This window comes from Caretta caretta, chromosome 1 (assembly GCF_965140235.1).
Source record: "Caretta caretta isolate rCarCar2 chromosome 1, rCarCar1.hap1, whole genome shotgun sequence".
NCBI lineage: Eukaryota > Metazoa > Chordata > Testudines > Cheloniidae > Caretta > Caretta caretta.
In genome coordinates this window covers 205,208,072-205,230,543 of record NC_134206.1, presented here as the reverse complement: position 1 = coordinate 205,230,543, position 22,472 = coordinate 205,208,072, and the positions used below count along the sequence as shown (strand labels likewise).

Sequence of the window (22,472 nt, the reverse complement as noted above, 5' to 3'; positions counted from 1 at the left end):
AGTCGGTTCAGTGCCAGATTTTTCCACAGCACAACATTCTAGATGCACAGACAGTAGCAACTCCGTACCTGCGAGAAGTTTGGAGCCACCAGCTTTTTGAACCCAGCACTGTCCAACATTCAGGTGTCTGGAGGCAGCTGGTGGAGCCTCCATTTACTCAAGATCCTTGACAGTGAGAATTTGAAACTCAGCTTTTTTATTAAAGATTTGGAGAATATACAGAAACACTGGAACAATCACGGTAGCTGGCAGGTTCTTAGGGGCTGACCCCCAACACTTAAACAGATTTCAGATAAAACATTCTGTACAAGGAGCAAGCGTCACACAATGCACGTAACTTACAAGACATTCATTAGGAATTACACCAGACCCGTTTAAGTCTGACTTAGGTCAATAGTTGCCTGCTTAACTGGGAGTTTTAACAGCTTATGCTAGGACAGAACTGGGATTCAGTGAGGTTGTAGAAGAACATACAAGAAAGAATTAATAGTTGTCCTTGAACTCAAAATTACTCTACTTGATCAAGGGGGCTCAATTCTATGCCTTGAGTTAGCTGGAGGTGGAAAGTGGAGTAGGCTGGTAGGGATGGGAAAGGAGGAATATTTTGTCCTGTTAATACATCAGAGAACAAAACTGCATATCCACGCCCCGCCCCCCAAGATCTCCAAGGAGCTGTGAAAAAACTGTTGAGTCAGTTTTGAGGAGGTAAAACATTGCATGTGTTGGCACCATTTCAGAGAGATGGGGGTCCTATATTTTATCAGTGATAAGCACCAGAGGTAGGCTTGAACATAGGAAGCATATTATGATGCAGTGAACTAGCCCTTGATTTGGGTTGACTAGTAACCTGCTTTTAGCTTTTAAGACTGGGAAGTTAGGTATGGCAGAGGGTAGAAAAGAGAGTCTGCCTCCTTCTTAGAGGACGGATATCTTTAATAGAGGCCAGAACTCAATATGAATGTTAAATAAACTTGGCAATTCCTGTAGTTACATGTCTAATTTTCCTCTTCCTTGCAAGGAGGAAGGCTCTCTGGTGTGGTGACAGCATCTCTCACATATACTATATACACCAACAGCCTTGTGCATCAGATTTGTTCTGGTATCATTTACATTAGCCCTAGTTTAAAGAAATTGTTTTCTGGAGCAAGTACATTTATGGGCCATTTCCCTTTTCAAGGCCATCTCTGGAATAATCAGAGCATCTCTCAGACTCAAGTAGTCTTCAGAACAGTGAAGGATTTGGGTCCGTTAATAGGCATAAAAGCTACAGAACTCCAGTGAGGCTAAAGGAAGGCATGTTCTTTCTTGGAAGGATCAGCTCAGTGTACCAGTCTGTCTGGTTTTCAGGGAGATGGAGAGTGGGATGATAATGGGGGCACTGGGAGAGCCTCAAATCCTCCTTAGCACAAGAGGAATAGTACAGATGAACGAATGCAGTTTCATGCACCAAGACTTCAGAGGGGTTGTTGGGAGGCCACTGGATCCTCAGTATTCAATTCTGCTCCAATAGAACATGGTGCAGATAAGAACCCAGAACTATAAAGAAAAAATGGCCGTTAGATAATGAAGAAAGCAGATTTACCAACCAAAAACAAAAACAAAACAAAAACCACACACCACACTCCGACAATCCCATTGTCAGATGACATTTCATCCTTTCAGTGGATCAAGTCAGGGGTTTCCATCACCTAATCCACCCCTGGTAGCCACAGAAGGTTGCTGTCTTCACACAGGAGCCAACTCTTCAATACAACAGTTGAGCTGGAGCAGGGCAAGCCATCTGCAGCTAACAACTCTGCAGTTAAGCATTTTGTTCCACAGCCTATGTATTGATTTCAGTCTAGAGGTTGCTCTTGAACTTTTTGCCATGACTATTTATTTTTTAGGTGACTTTCTCTCATCATGAATAGCAAATACTCCAAGTCGTGTATTTTTTCTGCTCTCATGACTCAAGCCGAAAGAGCTTTGAAATGGCCACATGAACACTTCCAGCAAGAGTAATTGACACTTTTCTGTGAACAGGACTTGTGAGCTGCACAAATGCTGGCAAAGAGCAAATAAGAGGAGTGGTGAATACCCAAGTGAACATCTGTTTGCATTAACAGCAGCAACAGTGGCAACATTCATCAGCTACCTGTAGGCTAAGGTTGGGGAGATCATACTTATTAGCACACTTAACTACTTTCGCTTTGTGGGCCATGGGATCAGTCCACTGACAGAGGCTTTTGATTTGCAGAGTTAAGAGTTAGCTATACAGTACAGAGATTTTATTCTGAACATCAGCAGGGTGCACTTATGGGGATTAGGCACAGTTGCCATTAATTTCTCAGCATGTGGAGGTCAGATCAGAACACAGCCTTACTTAATGGAACAGAGCTAAAGCAGCTTAATCTGGAGACAGTCCTTCAAGACAGCCCACATCCTTTACCCTCCCCACCCGCAAGTGTGTTTCCAACTCAGAATGGCCCTACAGTTGGATGGGGAGCTGCTTGTTCTCCAGGGATCAGTCCTTCCACTAGTGCCAATCCCCATTTCCCCTCAGGTTGAATAGAGGTGGGGGGCTGGGGGGAAAGAAGAGCAGATATTAAGTACTCACAGTCCAGCAGAGAATGGCAAAGCCAAACCAGGCAACACCCCAAGCATGTCTGTTCATTGGACCAGAGATAATGTCATAGCAACCCTGTGGGAACAGAGCCAATAAGCAGCAAATCAAGACCAGAGCATGAGCTTTGAGCAACTATGTTACAAGCTCAGCTCTCTTGGAGAGAGGTCCGGTTCTCATTCTCCAGGAACCACAAGCACACTGAACTAGCTAGTTTGCATGACATTAACAAGTCAGCTAGAACAGGCTTTGGTTGCAATGCAACCATCATGGTCAGAATGTTCAACTTGGTCTTAGGAGATAGCTCACAGTTGGCATCCCAGCCTATGGCTCTGCCAACTCCCTGATAGATGAGGAAGAAATAGATCCAGATTATGGCTTTATATTCCCTCTAGAAACAGATCCTCTCAAATACTTCAGGCCAACTTACTGTATTAATTATGCCTTTCACTCCAAATCACCAGGAGAACATGAGCTTGCCAGTGGGAATATAGCTGAAGACGACAAACCTCTGCTAAATTGCTAGAAGCTATGGTCACCTGAACTTCCCCATAACCCCCATCTCCAAGCATGCATCTTATATGCAGTTAACAGTCTCTCCCGGTGAACAGGCTGCTCCACTGACTGGATTCTGACATTCTGGCTGCCCACCCCACTCCCAAAAAATTGAGCAAGGTACAGTTTACCATGCACTGCACCACAGCAGGTTGCTAGCATTTGGGAAAGGCACCAAAGAACCAACAGTCTCTTAAGCCACAGACATTGGCGACAGCTTCCCACATGGTGCCCAATTAACATGGCTTTGTCCCTTCCCACCTCTAGAATGGGGCCCTTTGGGTAGGTTAAGAGAGTTTAGTCACTACATATGGGATATCAGTCACCATTCAAATGACTGGTGCTCAGCCAACACTGGCTCCTATGCCAACCCTCTTGGTCATGAAACCAGCCACCCTTCGGGTACTCTTGTCCTGGGCTGGCATCTTGGACAAGTTCCCCTGGGACAGCACCCCTCTATTGTCTCCTGTATCTAGGGCCCTACCAAATTAATGGTCCATTTTGGTCAATTTGACGGTCAATTGTTTTAAAAGTTGCAAATTTCATGATTTCAGCAATTTCAATTGGAAATTTCACAGAGTTGTAATTGTAGGGGTCCTGACCCAAAAAGGAGTTGTGGGGAAGGGGGTCTCAAGGTTATTGTAGGGGGGTTGTGGTACTGCTACCCTTACTTCTGCGCTGCTACTGATGGCAGCGCTGCCTTCAGAGCTGGGCAGCTGGAGAGCGGCGGATGCGGGCGGGGAGCCCAGCTCTGAAGGCAGAGCTGCCGCCAGCAGCAGAGCAGAAGTAAGGATGGCCTGGGATGGGATTGCCACCTTTACTTCTGCGCTGCTTCTCTCCAGCTGCCCAGCTCTGAAGGCAGCGCAGAAGAAAGGGTGGCAATACCATGACCCCCTAAAATAACCTTGTGACCGCCCTGCAACTCCCTTTTGAGTCAGGGCCCCCAATTGGAGATACTCTGGTCTCCCCCGTGACATCTGTATGGTACAGGGTAAAAACACAAAGACCAGATTTCATGGCTGTGAATTTGGTAAGGCCCTGCCTATGTCCCAAACATCAGGAATGCTCCTGTGCTACTCAGTCCTGGGCCAGTGATGTGGACAGGAAAACGACAGAAGTTTCTCCTCCTCAGAAAGCCTTTGGGAACTAGCAGATCTATCCTGTCCCCCTAGTATGTCATAGGCTTTCAATCCCCATTGTGTTTCATTTGGCATGCTGTTACACCATCCTCATGAGATAATCCAGGGCTTAATTTTTGCCGGGGCTAAGCCCCGGCAACTCTGGGCTTGGCAGTTCATAGCCCCAGCGCCTCTCGGCTTGCTGCATCAGTTATGAATGTAAAAACAATTGCTTAAGTCCTGGCACCTCTTTTCATTACAAGTTAAGTTTTGAGATAATCCCACTAGTCAACAAGAACCACAGTAAAAGTGGAGAGAGATTCTTGCCTTATTATTATAGTAGCCGGAGACACCCAGTTTGCAGCCATCCAAGTTGATTGGAATTCCTTGGACATCCATGACACAGCACTGGCGTGGCCAAGGGAACTCTGAGTCACTGTTCCTGCTCCTGAACACAGACACGTAGTTCTGCCAGTCAGAGGGGCCATTCACCCCACAGCACTGATTCTGGATTTGGGAGGGAGGAAGAGAGAGAGAGAGAATATTGAGATCCCCCTGTGACACAGGGATACAGGTATTATACAGAAGCTGATGTCCAGTCCTCAGGTTTCCCCCTCCCCCCACCCCATTCTCCCTCCTGCCCCCAGAACAGTGACTAGCTTGCGTCACGCCAGACAAACAGATTTATAGGAAAAAACAACATGTTGACAGATATTCCAGGGGCCTGAAGTGTCATTTTATGCACTAGCAGCATTGGGATGCTGGAGGTTAGACAGGGCCACATCTGAAGATTCCAACATTCTTTTATTACGGAAAGATTCTAGGGTGAGAGAAATTCCAGAGCTGTGTAATGTTTAGCTGCTATCTTTAGTTATATGAGCACTGGTCACCTGTAGCATGAGGCGGTCCCATGTCCTGGTGACACCTTCACTCATCCACTTATCATCATTGTTGGCTGGCTCTGGGTTCTGATACTTTTCCAACATTTGCTTCAGGAAGAGATTGGGTGTGAACTACAGGGCAAAGGAGATAAAGAGCACACGTGATGTTATTAGATTCCTAGATTCCAAGGCCAGAAGGGACCACTGTCATCATCTAGTTTGACCTCCTGCAGAACACAGGCCATAGAACTTCCAAAAATAATTCCGAGAGCCAATCTTTCAGAAAAACATTGACTAGCTTCAACTTCCCACTGTTGGATCGTGTTATACCTTTCTCTGCTAGATTGAAGAGCCCATTAAATATTTGTTCTCCATATAGATACTTCTAGAATGTAATCAAGTCATCCTTTAACCTTTTCTTTGTTAAGCTAAATAGACTGAGCTCCTTGAATCTATCACTATAAAACCATGTTTTCTAATCCTTAAATCATTCTCTTGGTTCTTTTCTCTGAGTCCTCTCCAATTTATCAACATCCTTCTTGAATTGTGGGCACCAGAACTGCACACAGTTCCAGTGGTCACACCAGTGCCAAATACAGAGGTAAAATAGCCTTTCTACTCCTACTCGCCGTGCCCCTGTTTATGCACTCCAGGACAGCATTAGCCCTTTTAGTCAGTCACACTCGGAGCTCATGTCCAGCTGATCATCCACCGTTACCTACAAATCCTTCTCAGATCCCCTGCTTCCCAGGTTAGAGTCCTCCATCCTGTACGTATGGCCTATATTCTTTGTTCCTCAATAGATACATTTAGCCATATTAAAACTCATTGTCTGCTTGTGCCCATGTTATTAGATGCCTTTCTGAACTGAGTAGGTTTTCTGCTTCATTAGGAGTAGACTACCAGCAAACACAGTTTTGGACAACCAGGTTAGTTTGGAAGTCTTCCTCCTCCAACTGGAGATACTAGGAGTTAGAGAACAGGACTCTGGGAGCATCAGAAAACCCACAGATTCCAGAGTTTGACAGCTGAACATGTCCTCAGAAGGGTTTGCCTGGGAGGAGGCAAGGGAAGAAGCTGTTTGTTAGTGTCTGGAGGTTTGTTTGGAGTTAAGCACTGCACATACAGCTGTTGGAAAAAGTTGTAAGAACCTACATGGGTCTCTCCCCTACACTAGTAATGCTCAAATGGTAGAACCAGAGGTCTTCCATCATTAAACACCTACAATAGCATTGTCAATCTGCATCTGAAAAACGTGTCAAGGTTCAGTAGCCTCAGTTAATGGACAGACTCAGTTTGCATAAAGAAAGTCTTATTTCCTTGACCCCAAGTTATGGAATTACACATGCCTCTAGGAGACTAGACCCTCTCTTCAGTGGTTCAGCAGTATCCATTACTGTCCAGTCTCTAGCCAGCCCTCCCCAGGTTTCCACTCTGCCCTAGCTGCATTGTATGCTTAGAGCTTTGGCATTCTGTGGACATGTTCAAACACCCTGCCTCCATCCTACTCTTGAGAGAACATACATGGGAAACCACCACTCACAAAATCTCGATGAGTTGCTGCTGTGATGCAAGAAGCCACTTCAAATCCATATGTGACCAACATCAGAATGATATACTGCAAAAGAATCAGAGCAGAAGGTAGTTGGCTCTCCAACCTGGGTCTATTCTCACAACATGCTGCATTTCAAAGTGTGGTGTTACAAGATCAGGTTCAAGGCGTTTTGGAGCAGGGTTCCTTCCCCATCCGACACGGTGAGCACTAACCTCCACCCATACCCTACCTGAACAACGCTGAGACTCAAAATTAAGTTCCTCCACCTTGAGAGTCCCATTCATCCAAGTTCTACCCTGTCATTAACAGATACATTCCATAATCTGGATTTAAGGGAAGCCCTGTCATTAGTTCATGATTGTCTTATCCCCTGGACCATAAGGGTTCATATTCTCATTTTATTTGTATTCTGCCTAATGGCACTCCGACTGTCAATAGTGGTGTCTTCTCCTTCTTAGGAAGCAGCTACATTCTTTGCCACACTGATATCTTAAGAGTGCAAATTTGAGGTTCATTTCAGGGTGTAGAAACTTCGTTATGTTAACAGTCTTAATTTGTTTCACAGAATTTCTGGATTGCTCTTTATGCTGTAGGCACAGACCAGACTTCTCTACGCTGCCTCTTATTAGAGCTTCTGAAGAAGTAGATAAGAAGCTGCATAATGATCTGTTGACTAAGCATCTGAACACCATTTTAGCATTGGCCATGGCTTGTCCAACAACTCCAAGACACCTCCCAACCGTATAGAGATGATGGAAGGCAAAGTTTCCTCGCAGCAGTGATTCAGTCTTACTTTGATGAAGTTCAGTAGCCTAGGTAGAGGTATCAATATTTTATGCCCCCCAGCAGCAAAGAAATGAGGACCCAAGCTTGTGTGGTCAATAGGAATTTACGCTGTATGACCATGGCAAATATATTGTTCAGGATTCTGCTGGAGACTTGGAAACCAATCAAGGCATTTGTACCACACCTGTAGCCACATGCTGCCTGTATTAAGGTATCCCCAGGAATGATGTGTGACTATATGGTCTAAAACCCCAGACAACTTTAATACAGCTACAGTCCTTGCACTGCAATGTTTGCCTCCTCTCGACCTGGGGACTGGTACTGCAGCCCACCACAAGACTACCGTTTTGATTCCTATGCCCCCAGCTTCTCTCTCAAAGCAACCCAGATAATGGGGGAAGGGAAGTCTGTTGTGATATGAACCCCCTACTGGGCTCAGTTCAGTTAATAAGGAGCCATTTCCTTCCTTTTCCCTATTGGAAAATTACTCTCCCCCCCCCACCCACCCCAATAAAACAAAGCTGAGGTAGCAAGTGCCAACTTGTTCTGAAGGGGACAATGTTCAGTCCTCCTGGTCAGTTGGGGTCATGGGTTAGAGTTGTGGCTCAGTTACCATGGAAATAGTCTCCCACACTCATGTCCCTCTTCCTGGTACAGATTCCATCTGTTCCTGGACAATGCGGCTGTCCTAGGTGCCAAAGAGGAAATGGGTGGCCCTTTAGGCACATTTGGCCCTAATGCTATTTAAGGCCTGGAAAATTACAACTCAAATCTTGAAGTTAGCAGTGCTCAACAGCTGGTGAGCACAAGGAGCAGAAGACTGGGATAACATGATCTTAGTCTGTTAACGACCTGCGGACTAATATCACTCCACTTACCACCAGCAGCATTGTGCGGTGTGACTTAATGACTCCAATGATGCCCAGGACAGACAGATTAAAGAGAGCAAAGCCAACGAAGATGCCAATCCAGGCTGCACCATAGATGTCATCATTATTGGTGGCTTCCAGCAGAGGGTACAGAGTCTGCTGATCCGACACGAAGAAGATGCACTCTGCCGTCAGTGCAATGCCACACATCTGAGAACCAGAAGTCAGACTCCCATCAGGTCAGCCCAAAGCAGTACCACAGCTATGTTCAAGGAGAGCTTCTATTAATCACGTTCCTCTTCCTGCCCCACACACAAGGCACAAGCTTCCCAGTGAGACCACTCCCTCCCCACAGGCCCACAATCCATTGCTTTCTGTCCTCTCATGAGAATTGTAAACATAAAACCCACTGAGCATGGGCCCTCTCTCTTCCCCAGAGCAGCACAGCTCATATCAACTGGGCTGGTCTTAAAACAAGATTTGGAGCATTCCTTTAAGAATGGCATTAACATAACCCTTCCCGTCATTGTGGGAAGGAGCTGGGCTGGAAAGAGGAGTTCAGGAACCAGGGCTCTTCCCTCCAGAGCCCCCGGCACAAAAGCTTGTTCTTCTAGATGTGCTACTGCTGCCCCTACTTCCTACCAGTCCATGTACCCTCACCCTCCATCCCTTACTGAATTCGTTTGCTTGCATGACTCAGCAGGGACCTTGACCTCTCACCTAGCGTTGCATTTATTTTATTTAGACTGAAGTGGTAACATGAAGAATGACCCCATTGCTGGGCCAAGCCTTTTATTACAGTGCATCTGATGAGGAGTGACGAGCCCCTGAAGAAACCATCTCTCCACCCTTGCCCCTCACAGCCCCAGATCACTTACCCCAATAATCACATTGCCGAGAATTAGTAGGCCTTGGAAAAAGCGCACTCCATTATCGCCTTTTGCCATCTTCAGCTCCTCATGCAACCTGAAAGGCGGAGAAAAGTGTTCAGGACACACGGGTCTCACAGGCTTATTCTAGAAATGGACATTATCCTTGAGGAAAGCCCCCCCCCCCCTGCCACACACACACTTCTTCACAGGCTTCCAGTTTTAGAAGGGAAGGGTCAGTGCTGGTAAGAGAGTTTTCCTGTTGGATGGCTGGGGGAGCCCAGACTACTAAGTGGCAGGGCGATCAGCAATATTTGTATGGCTGCTGGAGATGGTTTGAGCCTTGCCTACACTAGGATTTTTACCCACCAGCTGGCAGCACTACAGTGCGAACCTGTAGTATAAGCACTATCATGCTGATGCAGCTCCATCATGGCTACAGTCCCTGCGTATACCATGAAAGACAAGGCAAAGTGGAGTTAAATAGTTGGATGTACCCTACACACTTCTTCACTGAAGAGGTCTGCTCCATCCCAGACAGCTATTCACCCTGTAACCTCTTCCCCCCCATTGCACTATATGAGCCACAGTTTTGTGGTGGCCATTTCCACTTTGTTCATAAACACCAAGCGTGCTCATTTTCCTATAGAGCTTCGGGTCCAGGTCAGAGATATCTGGTCCATTTGCATGCCAGCAAGTCACAGCAGTCTAGTCTAGGGCTTTGGTCTATAGCTAGTATATACTTCTTTCTTCCCAACTCATACCTACTGGTGAGATCATGGGCTCCTTCTCCAACTGTGTACTTCAGGCTCTGGCTTCGGTCTCTGAAGCAGTGCTGCTTCCTTTGGTTTCCACAGCAGACAACCTGAGGCAAATCTTACCCAGTGTCTTTCTAGTGAGAGACACACTCAGGTTGGGCACTGAAGCTACCCTAAAGCACTCCTTACAGAGAGGGCATGAGGGAGGAAGTTGAGCCACTCACAGCTGGAGCATGGGATACTAGCGGAGTAGCATTCCAGCTACATTCTCGAAAACGCTCCCCCCTACTTTCTAGTCCCAGGCACTCCACATGGAATTCACTCTCCTCCAGTGAGGGGCATGGATACACCCTCCACAGGGTCAAGAACCCTGGAAAAAAAGACAAATCCAGATTCTTGATCTGATGGGAAGGTGATGAAAACCCCTCCTCCAAGAGGAACTGAGTGGAAAAAAAAAAACAGCTGTGATTGTGGGGAGCTGCACAAAACCTGAACTGTCAACAGAAGCCTAAATTAGGCCTCATCTGTACCAGCTTCTATACCAACGGGACAGTGGAACGATTACAGGCTGATAAGGTAACAAGTCCGCTTCTGGAATGTCTACACTAGCAATTTCTTATTCAAGTTTCCATACTGTTGCAAACCCCAGAGGGAAATTTTAGTAACGTTAGTATAGACAAAGCCATATGGTCAACTATTAGAGGGATGCAACATTACCCTGCACAGGAAAAGGTGAGCTGAGAAGAAATGTGCACCTGATGATCTCTTCCTCTTTACTAAGCCCTGGTCTCCCTTCTCACAGACTTCCTTAGGTCCTCTGAACTGCAGTGGGGCAACCAACACCAGAGAACTTCCTGTGGCTTGGACAAAGCATGGAGACACCAGTAGAAAGAAGAGTTACCTACACTTCCATTACTTCCCTCTCCAACAGCTTTTCTAAGGCTATTCTTACGCAAATGGCAAAAGACACAACCCCAGAATTCCATGCAGCTGCAGCAGTGGTGGAGTTGCTAGCTCAGAGAGCCCTCGGGCATTTTTACCACTTCTGTAGGGATGCTTCACTTGTAGTCCTACCGTAATGTAATTGGTTCATGTAGACACCCAAGCACAGTGCTGTAGACCTGCCAACCTCAAATTGGACATAGTTCCTACAGTTTGGTTTAGCCACTGTCTGGTGTACGCACTCGCACATAAGAAAGATGAGGAGTTGTTGGGGAGCCTCAAGCTCTGAGGACAGTAGTTTTAGAAGAGCCTCTCACAGCCCTTTAGCCAGCCGCCTGTCAGGAGACAGCATGGAAGGGAAGGAAATCATCCTGACTAGAACCTGAACAGAGCTCTGCACACTTCATAGGAAAGAGCAGGTTCTAAGCTCAAAGGAGGCTTTTTCTGGACTAGATTGTTGTGGGTCAGGGCTGCTCTAGGGCATAGGTTGGACACTAGGAGTTAGGCCCAGATAGGGGCTTAAGTGTTGCAATTCTCAATGTTGCAGCACTGAAAGTTTAGGTCTCCTGCCACCAAGTGGTATCTCTAAGTTCTGGAGCAGGTACCCAGGCTCCCTGTACAATGGACAGGGATTCCTTAGGAGCCTCTCTCTATTGTAAGGATCCACAAAAGCAGCAGGGCTGAGCAGGGCACCACTTAAGCTAGCCAATGGGAAATGCTGAGGAGAGGGGTGTGGCCTAAACCTCACCCTTCTCAGGGAGTAAGGCACCCAGCCTGGGCCTGGGCGGGAAGCACCTTTCTCTGCTAGGGATCCTCAGATGTGGGGTCAGGTGCCAAAGATGCTTTTTGGAAGAAACTGGGCAGGGGCGGAGGGACGTTTGTGGCAGCTGCCCCCTTATAAGCTTTAGCCCAGTGGTTAGAGCACTCACCCAGGATGTGGGGAAGACAGGTTCAAGTCCCCTCTCTGCCTGAAGAGGTGTTCAAACTGGGGTCTCCCACCTCTCAGGTGAGTGCTCTAACCACTGAGCTGTGGGATATTCTGATGTCCGGGCTCCCTCAGTCTCTCCTGTTGAAGCTGTTCCACTGGGTGTGAAATAAGTATTAGACCGGAGAGGGAGTGCCCTAACCACTTGCCCTGAAAGGTGGGAAACCCTCGTTCAATTCCCTGCTCCACCTTAGGTAGAGGGGGGAATTAAACATGGGTCTCCCATATTGCCGGTGAGTGCTCTAACCACTGGGCTAACAGTTATAAGAGAAGCTACTTCCTCTCCACCAGCCACGGTGAGTTTAAGGGTGCTCTGAGCACAGCCACTGGGTCAGGTCTGCAGGGGAATGCCTAGTTTGAGGATCTTGGCGTGTCTGAGATAGGCACCTAGACTGAGGTGGCTGGATGCACACTCTCTAGCAGAAACATAGGCAACTTGGAGACTTTAAAGCTGAAAATTCAGGCTCTTGGGTTCCTAAAGGCCCAATAGGGTTAGGCAGCAGCTGAGCAAGGGGGTTGAGGATTTCAGTGGTGTCTAAATGTGGGTGTAAAGTGCTTAAGTCCTCATGTGGAACTAGCCCCAGGTTATTGCAGACCAGCCAGTTATTTGAGGAATCTTACTTAGGATGTGTCCTCCCAGTCACACCCTCATTCTCCCCCCCTCCCTGTGAGCTAAATTCCTTCTGCAAACTTTGGATATGCTGCATGTTCTCAGAGCCTCCTCTGTTGGCCAGATCCTGCCTACCCCAAGCCTGCTACTACTGTGTGCACACTTTCCCAAGAGAGAAGGTGCAGGACTTCTACAGAAAGGAAGGGTCAGCTTTCAAAATACCTGCTTTTGGGAGGAGGGATTGGCCAGGTGGATATAGTCATCCAATACATCACCATCCATGTGCCAGTTGCCTAATGACAGATTCCTAGTAACATGGTAGAGCCACCAGCTCTTTACTAGGGAACATGAAATTACAAGGAGAGTAAAGGCTGAATACAATGAAATAAATGCAGAGACAAAGAAGGGAGAGAACCTTTACAAGAAGGTCTTATGATAACAGTAACATGGGGCAGAATTATGCAGTGCATAGAGCACCAGTAGGAGTCAGAAAGCCCTGAGTTCTATGCCCAAGTCCACCACCATCTCCTTGTGTGACACCAAGAAAGTTACTTCCTCAGTTTCCCCATGTTAAAGATGGGAAATAGTACTCCCCTACCTTTGAAGAATGCCTAGTGGAGACTGAAAACCATGCCAGGTGCCATGACAATGGCTGGATCTACTGGGCAACCAAAGAACCTCTCCTCCCAAACAGATGAGCTATGAATGTCCTGGGACTTCACACGTCTCAAATCAGCCCATTCTAAACACCTCAGAGCAGGGATGTGTTACAAATGAGAGCAACTAGCACAGCACTTGCTACATTAATGCATCTGCAGAGGCAGGAGAAGAAATCTTACATGTTAGCCTTGGTTGAATTGCACATGTATAAGTGTAGGGAACACCTCAAATCTACATGATCTAGAATAGTAGGAGGACCTTCTCCTCCCATACCTGACAAAGAGATGGGTGCCAGAACTCCTGTCTGTCTTTAGTCCAGGGTGTCCAGAGGAGGGGTTAAGTCTTTCATATAAAGCTAGTTTTTGTATTGGTTTCCAACCCAATGCAACTGACCTTCAGTCCAATTGAAAACAGGGGAAAGATAAGGTTTCACATAGGACCAAGTGCTTCATATATTAGGTCTATATGAAACAGAAGGAAAGCCAGGGGTTGGGTTTCCTCCCTCTCAGGGGAAATCTAGACCCTCAGCTTGAATGGAATCATTGTTGTCAGTTAAGTCAAATGATAAACTCTTGCTAGATTTCAGAGTAACCACATCAAGAGTATTACAGTTTAGGTATAACTGTTCAGTAGATACCACTTGCAACCCCTTTACTATCCCCCTTTCCACTCCCCCCCCCCCTTCCCTTGCACCTTATGTTTTTTCTCAGCTGTCCCACCAGCCATCTCCAAAATCTGGGCATGACCCAGTTCCTCTCTCTCACTAGAGCATGTGGGACTAGGTAAGTTAGTCAGATTTCAAGTGTTGCAGCATCACTGCTCTTCAGCAAACTATGGGCAGGTCTGCACGCCATAAGCTGACCTAGGCATGGGCTTGGCCTGTTCTCCCTCCCCCTACACACAACAGGCTGTGATAGACCCATAAGGCCAGTGGGGGAAAGTGGAAAGGATGCACTGAGAACTAAGCCCATTAGTGTTTTGGGTGCCCAAACCAAGCCAGATTTTCAGAGGAACCAAGCAGCCACATCTCTCATCCAGCAGCAGCTCCAGCAAGTCCAGCTCAAGACAGTTTTTAGGCCTTCATTATACTTAACACCTGTGTTGGAAGTTGACAACCTGATCTATTCCCCATAAACTTGGCAGTGACATAGATATGGGCACTTGTGCTCAGCACTCTGGGCAACTCTAGCTGAACACCAATACTGACTACTACAGAAGAAACTGGGCATAGAGCCTTGCCTTCAGCAAGAGAAAAGTCTTTCATTCTGCAGGTGCTGCCACTTAAGTGGGTGTGTAAAGGGGTGTGTGTCACATCTTCTATTCTTGCCCCACTCCCAGCTTGGCCATCACATTAGCGCTCCCCTCAGAAGAGCCACTAGGCTAATGTACTACCAGTTCTCTCCTCAGACACACCCCCTCCCAGTTTCCTGGAGCTGTTCATGCATCACATTCTTCAGGAGTGTAGTAAGAGGCTAGAGACAAGGGACCCAGTCGTTTTATTGACGCAATCTCATGCGGGGTTTAACCATCATTTAATCCAAGGTGTCCATTCCAAAAGTGTCAGCAGTGACATTCATTTGAATGACTCTGAATGACATTCAGAGTCATTCATGAATAACCAAACAAACCAAGCCTTTGCAGTAGCAGAAAGGTTCTGTTCACTCCCCAGCACAAACCTGCCTTTAACTGAATTAATTTGAGAGGTGCAAGGACCACACACAAAGCCCAGATTACAGAGTATTTCCCTTCCAGTTTTAGGAAAATGTTTTTACTCATGCGAGGATAATGAGAGACTTCAGCCAAATACCAAGGTGTGTCTCTTAAAGCCATATCTTAGCCTAACCAGGGAGGGTTACTGCATTCTGCCTCCTTCATACATTCAAAATAAGAGCTCCACCTTGTCTCTCTAATATCCTGGGACCCACACAGCTACAACACCACTGCATACAAGACTGGGTGAGGCAAGATCTTTCATTGGGCCAATTTTTGTTGGTGAGAGAGACAAGCTTACACAGAGCTCTTCTTTCAGGTCAAGAAGAGCTCTATGTAAGCTCAAAGCTTGTCCCACTCACCCACAGAAGCTGTAACGTTTCTATTAGACCCTCACTCCCCTGGTCTCTCTAAATTCCCATTCTGAACAGCTGCTAAAGGGTAATTGAGGGCTGACAGGAGTTGAGACAGGTTTTCATTAGACAAAATGACATTTAGTGGAAAAAGCCTCGAGCAACTTGACCAGTGATCTCCAAAATTTAAGATACTAACTAAAGATGAGGGGAGAGAGATATGATCTTATGGATAAGTTTAGCAACCATATAGAATACTTTAAATGTTGTGGATGAAAAACTCTAGAGGAGCAGAGCATTTTACAAGTGTTGGTTTGCCCATAGTAAACTTGCTGTCTTTGAATGACTGTACATACAACAAGCTCCTCCAATAATTTCACCCACTACTGAAACTCTATCACCTCTGAAATGGAATAGCAGCTTGTTTAACAGCACTCAGACAGAGGTTTAGGAAAGGAAGAGTACCCAGCCAGTTATTTCAGACCACAGTAATAATACAGCCTCACCAAACAAGCCTCAACCAAACTTACTAATTAAGTCTCCTTTAGAGAGAAATTGTTTGCTATGAAAGGATGCTTGTCAGAACACTAGAGTGCCTGTTAAATTATCAGGAGTAATCACCTAGGAAATAAAGTTGGGATGAACAATTGTTTTCTTCCCTCCCTTATTAGCTTTATGGAGCCAAGACAGAAGAGGGGTTTCCCCCGCCTGCTTTCTTCTTTCAGAAGAAGAGTAAATGTAGAGCTCGCACTTTAGCTGTGAGCCTTACTTCCTGCCCCCCAGATATGTTGGCAACACATAACTCTCCTTTTTTCTAAATGTTAATATCCCTTCAAGAAGCAAATTAAAGGGATAATACAGAGTAGGCAGCCTGCAGGAAGAAAAGATACTTAATAAGCTCTTGCAGTTAATCCCACCCAATTACTAAACACCCACTCACATCTAGTGTTAGAGTACTAAAATAAACCATTAACTATGAAAGCCTCTTTATTTATTGTGTCACACAGCAATAGCTTGAATACCTCATTAAAAGGAATACAGCAATTTACTCACCTTCTTTGTTGTACTGCTATCCCACAGAAACTCAACCACACCTGTAAAGCTAAGCAAGCCCCCTCTCTAGCTCAGCCTGTCTTTAAAGGGCCCTGAGTGCTTGGGAAAAGTGGTTTTGATTGGTGGGGTGTCCAACACATGAGAGGAGCCTGTTTCTAGCCAAACCTGTTCCTGGGTTGGGAAGGGAGCAGAAGGTGTCTATTTGATTCTCTGATTGTACTGGAATGTGGTTGTACTGAAAATACACACACTAAAGTGTTTCCATTATTATAGTCTATTGGGGTGGACAAGTGACTCACTCCTATGAGATCTCTGAACTTTAGAAAGGATGGGTGAATAAGTACATAAATATGAATATTACTGACTGATGAACTGTTGTTTTAATGACTATTCGGTATGTCCAAAGAAAATGCTCGGACTGGAAAGGAGAGAAGGGTTTTTTAACAAATGTCTTCACATAATCCTGTCCTGAAAAAAGGGCGGCGGGGGAAGAAAGAAAAATCCCATCAAATTTGGCTTGCACCCTGCTCTCTTTCTTTATGGTCCATAAAGAAGGCATGAAAGATAGGTGTGTTTGTTCGATCTTTTTTACATTAGAAATTCAGGTTTTACCTACCCTAGAAGATTCTAAATGCCAGAAGCTGGGAATGAGCGACAGGGAATGGATCACTTGAGGATTACCTGTTCTGTTCATTCCCTCTGGGGCACCTGGCACTGGCCACTGTCGGAAGACAGGATACTGGGCTAGATGGACCTTTGGTCTGACCCAGTAGGGCCGTTCTTACGTTCTTATGACTCTGTGGATGACTAGAGAACTAGTAGGATTATGATATCACACTTGGGCATTGATTCTGCACTTGCTTAACTTTGCCCATGATGAGTAGTACATAAAGTGCATAAAGTTAAGTATGTGTGGACATAGGTGCCGACTCCATGGGTGCTCTGGGGCTGGAGCACCCACGGGGAAAAATTAGTGGGTGCTCTGCACCCACCGGCAGCCAAGCTCCCCGCCCTACCTCCTCCTCCTCCCCTGAGCATGCTGCGTCCCCACTCCTCCCAGCGCTTGCCGCCGCCAAACAGCTGTAGCAAGCTCCAGGTGGGAGGGGGGAGGAGCGGGAAAGTGGCACGCTCAGGGGAGGAGGCAGTGAAGAGGCAGGGCTGGAGTGGGGATTTGGGGAAGGAGTCAGAATAGGGGCAGGGAGGGGGCAGAGATGGGGCAGGGACTTTGGGGAAGGGGTTGGAATGGGGGCGGGGCAGGGGTAGAGTCGGGATGGGGCCAGGGGCAGAGGGGGGTCAAGCATCCACTGGTGCCAGTAGAAGCCGGCGCCTATGTGTGTGGAAGTGTTTGTAGGATCACTGAGGGAGCAAAAGCTGGTTCACTGAGAGGGTCAAGAAGAATTTGAGACAAAGGCTGTCTTTGTTTAAGATTCATAAGCCCCTTCCATTCCACTCCACTCAGTTAGGCTCTGTGAAAGCTCACGATCTACATTTCTGAGATCGCCAGCTACTGGGATGACGGGTCGTACTTGACCTTCTTTATATTTTAATGTTAAAAAACAAATGGGGAAAAAAACCTTGGGGATGGGGGTGCATGGGGTCCCAATCTTTCAGGACCCCTTTATGCATCAAAAAGAGCATCAATGGGCACAAACTAAATTTTTGAAAAAATCCTCAGTAAGTCACCTTTAAAGTGCCTTAAGGAATAAGCAAAAAGAAAAGGAGTACTTGTGGCACCTTAGAGACTAACCAGTTTATTTGAGCATAAGCTTTCGTGAGCTACAGCTCACTTCATCGGATGCTTATGCTCAAATAAATTGGTTAGTCTCTAAAGTGCCACAAGTACTCCTTTTCTTTTTGCGAATACAGACTAACATGGCTGCTACTCTGAAACCTGTCATTAAGGAATAAGACTTGTGAAAGGTCTGAAAATTCTGGGGGCCTCCCCTCCAGATATCTAACCAGGGTCTCTAAAGAACCAAAGAAAAGCCCAGCTCCTCAAGAATGTAGGCCAGGTTTTTCACACAGTCCCTTGCATGCTGGACAGGACTTTGATAGTTTAACCTAGGCTCTGTGGATACCCACCTATTGCTGTGAGGAGAGCCACATGAGATTGTCGCAAGGCCAAGTGAAGAAGTAACCAGCTCTTGTGACAAGGGGGAACGGGGGAAAAGAAAGCGTTAGGGAGAAGTGTCTGTCACTTGCCTTGTTAGGGCGGTGAACTTGTGAGGAGATGGGAGTGTTTGGTTGGGATAACGGTCCCCTAGAGGAATGAGGCAAAGTCTGCACTTCGTCAGAGAAAGTTTCCCTGATTAGAGGACACTTTAAGTGGCACTGGGGTTTATGCTGTTATCAAAGAATTCATCGCAAGATTTAAAATATTTACGCTCCCTAGAAGCACAGATTCTAAGCCCAGCTGAGTTGATTCATCCACCTGGTTCTTCTGTAGTACTGGAGAGAAAAAGAGTGGCATGCAGTTTATTGGTCTGCTCTGCTCTACTGGACATGAAAGATCCCTGGGTTACGGGCATGCATCTTGGCTTCACAGACCTGCCAGGCTGTATGTGCAGCAGCCGCTCAATGCGGGGGTCCGTCTTTTGGATGCAGCGGTGATAGTTTGCTACAGACCGGGGGGAATGCAGGAGGGACAATAGTGAAGATAGAAGGGAAACGGAAGCCCCGTCTCTTGCCAGAATGAGGCGGAAAGTCTGGCTTGGGAGAGCAGGTGCGGAAAAGGAAAAAGGAGGAGAGGTCAGCATGGTGAAGAGCTGGGGCCAGCCAGTCAGAAGCATGAAGAGAAGCTCTCAAGAAAGTGCTGGTTGAGTGTTTGTTGCTTGACATAATCCCCAGTCAAGGGCTTGCAGACAGGCTTTAACGTTAATCCTATCTTGAGTTAGAAATGGGGGGAGAGATGGAATTCAGTCCATTGCTGTCACTGTTGTTTGTCTAGTGACAACTTTCTGCCAAACTGGCTTTGCAGGCTGACAGGGGGATGGTTGGGGCAGATCAAGAAAGAATTTTGGTGTCCAAAGGGGGAGCAACAGAACCCTTTTTTTAAAAGCAAAGCTCAGTTTGTGCACGCACACGAGCACAGACACAGGCATGTACATACAAACACATACACCCAGGTGGGTACACACAGAAATACATGCGTGTGCCTACACACATGCACACAGCTGCTCAGATCCAGCCATCCACACATGTGCATGTTCACACACACACACAGAGCCACACACACGCATGCACATGGACAGACACACACACATAGGTAGGTGCACACACAGGCATGCGCAGCTGCATGGACTAATACATGTGCGGGGTAAAAGTGTGTTGCAGGTTCCCTGCGGTGCCTGGTGCACAGAGGATATGGGTCTGTCCCAGTGCCAGCTAGGTCACGATGGCTCTTTAGCTCAAGCTGCAGCTGCTTGTGTTCTTTAGCATGGGAGGTCCCTAATTCAACCCCTGGTGTGCGGACCAAAAAGGCAGCAGTCACATGTGCGATGCACACACTGCAGTATTCATAGGCACATAAACATACTGACCTTCAAGCTGGGAAATCTGCAATTGACTGAGCCCCAGATTGCTCAATGTCCCAGCTCAGTCCTTTGGAGCCACTTTAACCACCTTGTAGCCAATGATTTGAGTTGATGGTTCATTTATTGTGTGATGTGATTTAAATGATAGGGTTATAGAAGTGTAAGACTGGTGAGTAGTTAGAAGGGATAATTATTTATGTATTAGGTATGTAAGTAAACTGGGCTGAGCTGCAAGGCCTGCAGGCTGAGGCCTGTAAGATTTCAGCTTAGCCCAGGGTTGAAAATGAGCCGGTTTGGGCCGGCACGGCGTACCATTAAGAACCCAGTATCAGCCCGTACGCAGCCCATGTTAAAGCGCTGCCCCAGCAAAGGACCCTCCCCTTCCCTTACTGCCCCTTCCCCCCACCCCCCCTGACCCCTGCCCCCAGCCCCGACGGGGGAGGCAAAAGGGGCAATGACATTGAAGGGCTGCTGCAGTGCTTTAACATCGTTGCCTCCCCTGGGCCGCCAACCGGGCGGAGCAAAAGGGCAGCTGCCCCGGGGCTGGTGATTTAAAAGGGCCCGGGGCTCCGGCTACCGCGGCTGGAGCCCCGGGCCCTTTTAAATTGCTGCCGCAGCCCCGGGCAGCCATGACCAGGCAGAACGGATGGGCTTGCTGGGGGAGGGTGACCCTCCCCCCAGCCCCGCCCCTTCCACCCGAGGCCCCACCTCGTCCGGGGGACAGAGCCGCCCCCATACCGGTAAGAATTTATTATTACTTTCACCCCTGGCTTAGCCATACTAGGCCATAGGCTTAAGAAACGCTTGACATAGGTAAGGACCAAAGAATGACCCTATGCCACAAGATTATGGGAAAAGATGTACCGATCGGTGATATTACAAAAAATTAACAGCAGGAGTAATTGCTTGCTTACAAGCATGGGCAGCAGGTATAAGAGGCTTGGGGAGGCTAAGCTTCCCGAAATGGGGCAAGAAATGCTGGCTGCAGCGCACTTCCCTTTGGAGGCATGCCAGCCCGCCACCTTGGGAGCGCTGCTGGCGGAAGATCCCGAGCAGTGGGAGGCCCACTAGTGCCCGGACTGTGGCCCCGACACTCCTGCTCCACTCTGAGGCCCTGCCCCCACGCACCCTCTTCCCACCCCCACTCCGCCTCTCCCCTCGAGGCCCCCCCACCTTCCACCCCCTCCTCTCCGCTGCCTCCCCCGAGACCCTCCTCCCCCACTGACTCCAGCAATACGTGAACATTTTCAAGGCGGGCGGACGCGCAGCGGTTCGGTGCAGAGTGTGGAGGCGTGAGGTTGGGCTGAGCAATGCTTGTTGCAAAAGGAAGAAAAATTGTGAAATATTTTGAAATTGTTTTCTTTTTGCAGGGTTTGAAATGGACCGATTTTTCTTTCCTTTTCTTCTTTTTTCCAGTATTTCCCCCCATTTTTGAAAATTTTCCATTTTCGAAAAAAGACAGGAAAAGAAAATAGGAGGTCAGTCATTTCTGAAAGGAAAAAGTCAAAGGAAAAAATGCAACAAATAAAAGAACGGAAAAGGAAAAACAGGAGAAGAAGAAAAAAGGATAAGATGAGGGGGGGAATGAAAATCTAAAATCTCCAAAAAAATGGAAAAAATTACTAACAGTCTAGATATTTTAATTTCTGATTTGCATCTAAAAAAATTAAAAGGTTACAAAATATCAAACATTTCTCACAACAAAGTCATTAGAAAAAAGCCATTTATCAAACAATAACAACAAAACCAAACAGAGAAGCACCCCAAACCTTTTTGTAGGAAAAATTTCAACCAGCTCTATTACCTAAGGGTTTGTGCCCGGGACATGCTTCTTTATTGTGTGGAAGCAGAAGGAAGTGCCTTGTGAAAGTGAAGTCTGTCACCGAGAGAGGAAACATACTGTGTGGGCAACAGGATACTGTTAAGAGATACCCCATAACTCGGCCTGCTTTTTAAAATTTGCTTGGGGAAGGGGGGATATCAGAAGATGTCATAAACTGAATATCCAGCCAGACTGTCACCTTGCTACAGATCAACCCAGGCGGGACTCGATCTGCAAGGAGGCTGTGTCCCTTTGGGATGTATCATGATGCTGATGCTGATGACTTATAATACTTAGTCCTGCCTTGAGTGCAGGGGACTGCACGAGATGACCTCTCAAGGTCCCTTCCAGTTCTATGATTCTATGACATAGGCGCCAACTCCATGGGTGCTTCAGGGCTGGAGCACTCATGGGAAAAAAATTAGTGGGTGCTTAGCACCCACCAGCAGCCAAGATCCCCTTCCTCCCTCCTCCCTCAGTGCCTGCCGCCCACCAGTGACCCTGCTGATCAGCTCCTCGCCCTCCCTTTGAGTCCCTCCCACCTGCCGTGGATCAGCTGTTCTGTGGTGAGAAGGAGGCACTGGGAGGGAGCAAGAGGAGCGGGGACGGGGCATGCTATGGGGAGGGGGCGGAACTGGGTGGGAAGAGGTGGGGAATAGGCGGAGTGGGGGCAGGAAGAGGTGGGGTAGGGGAAGAGGCAGAATGGGGGCAAGGCCTGGGCAGAGCAGGGACAGAAAGCAGCGGGGCAGGGGTTTGGGGGAAGGAGTGGAGTGGGGGTGGGACCTTGGGCAGAGTGGGGGTAGAGCATCCC

General features: G+C 47.3%; 1 protein-coding gene across 2 annotated transcripts; it reads right to left on the bottom strand.

Annotated features, from left to right (window-relative positions):
• Positions 1-235: 235 nt before the first annotated feature.
• Positions 236-12,080, bottom strand: UPK1B (uroplakin 1B). Of its 2 annotated transcripts, XM_048835835.2 has the most exons (8): positions 12,063-12,080; positions 9,245-9,322; positions 8,376-8,576; positions 6,700-6,774; positions 5,166-5,288; positions 4,603-4,782; positions 2,597-2,680; positions 236-1,536 (listed from the first exon to the last, which is right to left on the bottom strand). In XM_048835835.2, exons 2-8 carry the CDS (start codon positions 9,311-9,313, stop codon positions 1,486-1,488), a joined length of 783 nt encoding a protein of 260 aa, XP_048691792.1. In that variant the 5' UTR covers positions 9,314-9,322; positions 12,063-12,080; the 3' UTR covers positions 236-1,485. The 2 variants fall into 2 exon arrangements, with proteins under 2 accessions (XP_048691792.1, XP_074980519.1); XM_075124418.1 differs by lacking the exon at positions 12,063-12,080 and having other exon boundaries at positions 9,245-9,328.
• Positions 12,081-22,472: the final 10,392 nt, after the last annotated feature.

Bases quoted from the DNA above. Each gene is read 5' to 3' on its own strand.
- UPK1B (XM_048835835.2), bottom strand. From the start codon at position 9,313: ATGGCAAAAGGCGATAATGGAGTGCGCTTTTTCCAAGGCCTACTAATT. The intron at 4,783-5,165 runs GTGACCAGTGCT...TCCCAAATCCAG, and splicing joins GGGACCGCCTCATGCTACAG to AATCAGTGCTGTGGGGTGAA. The intron at 2,681-4,602 runs GCAAGAATCTCT...CTGTTCCCACAG, and splicing joins CCGGCTACTATAATAATAAG to GGTTGCTATGACATTATCTC.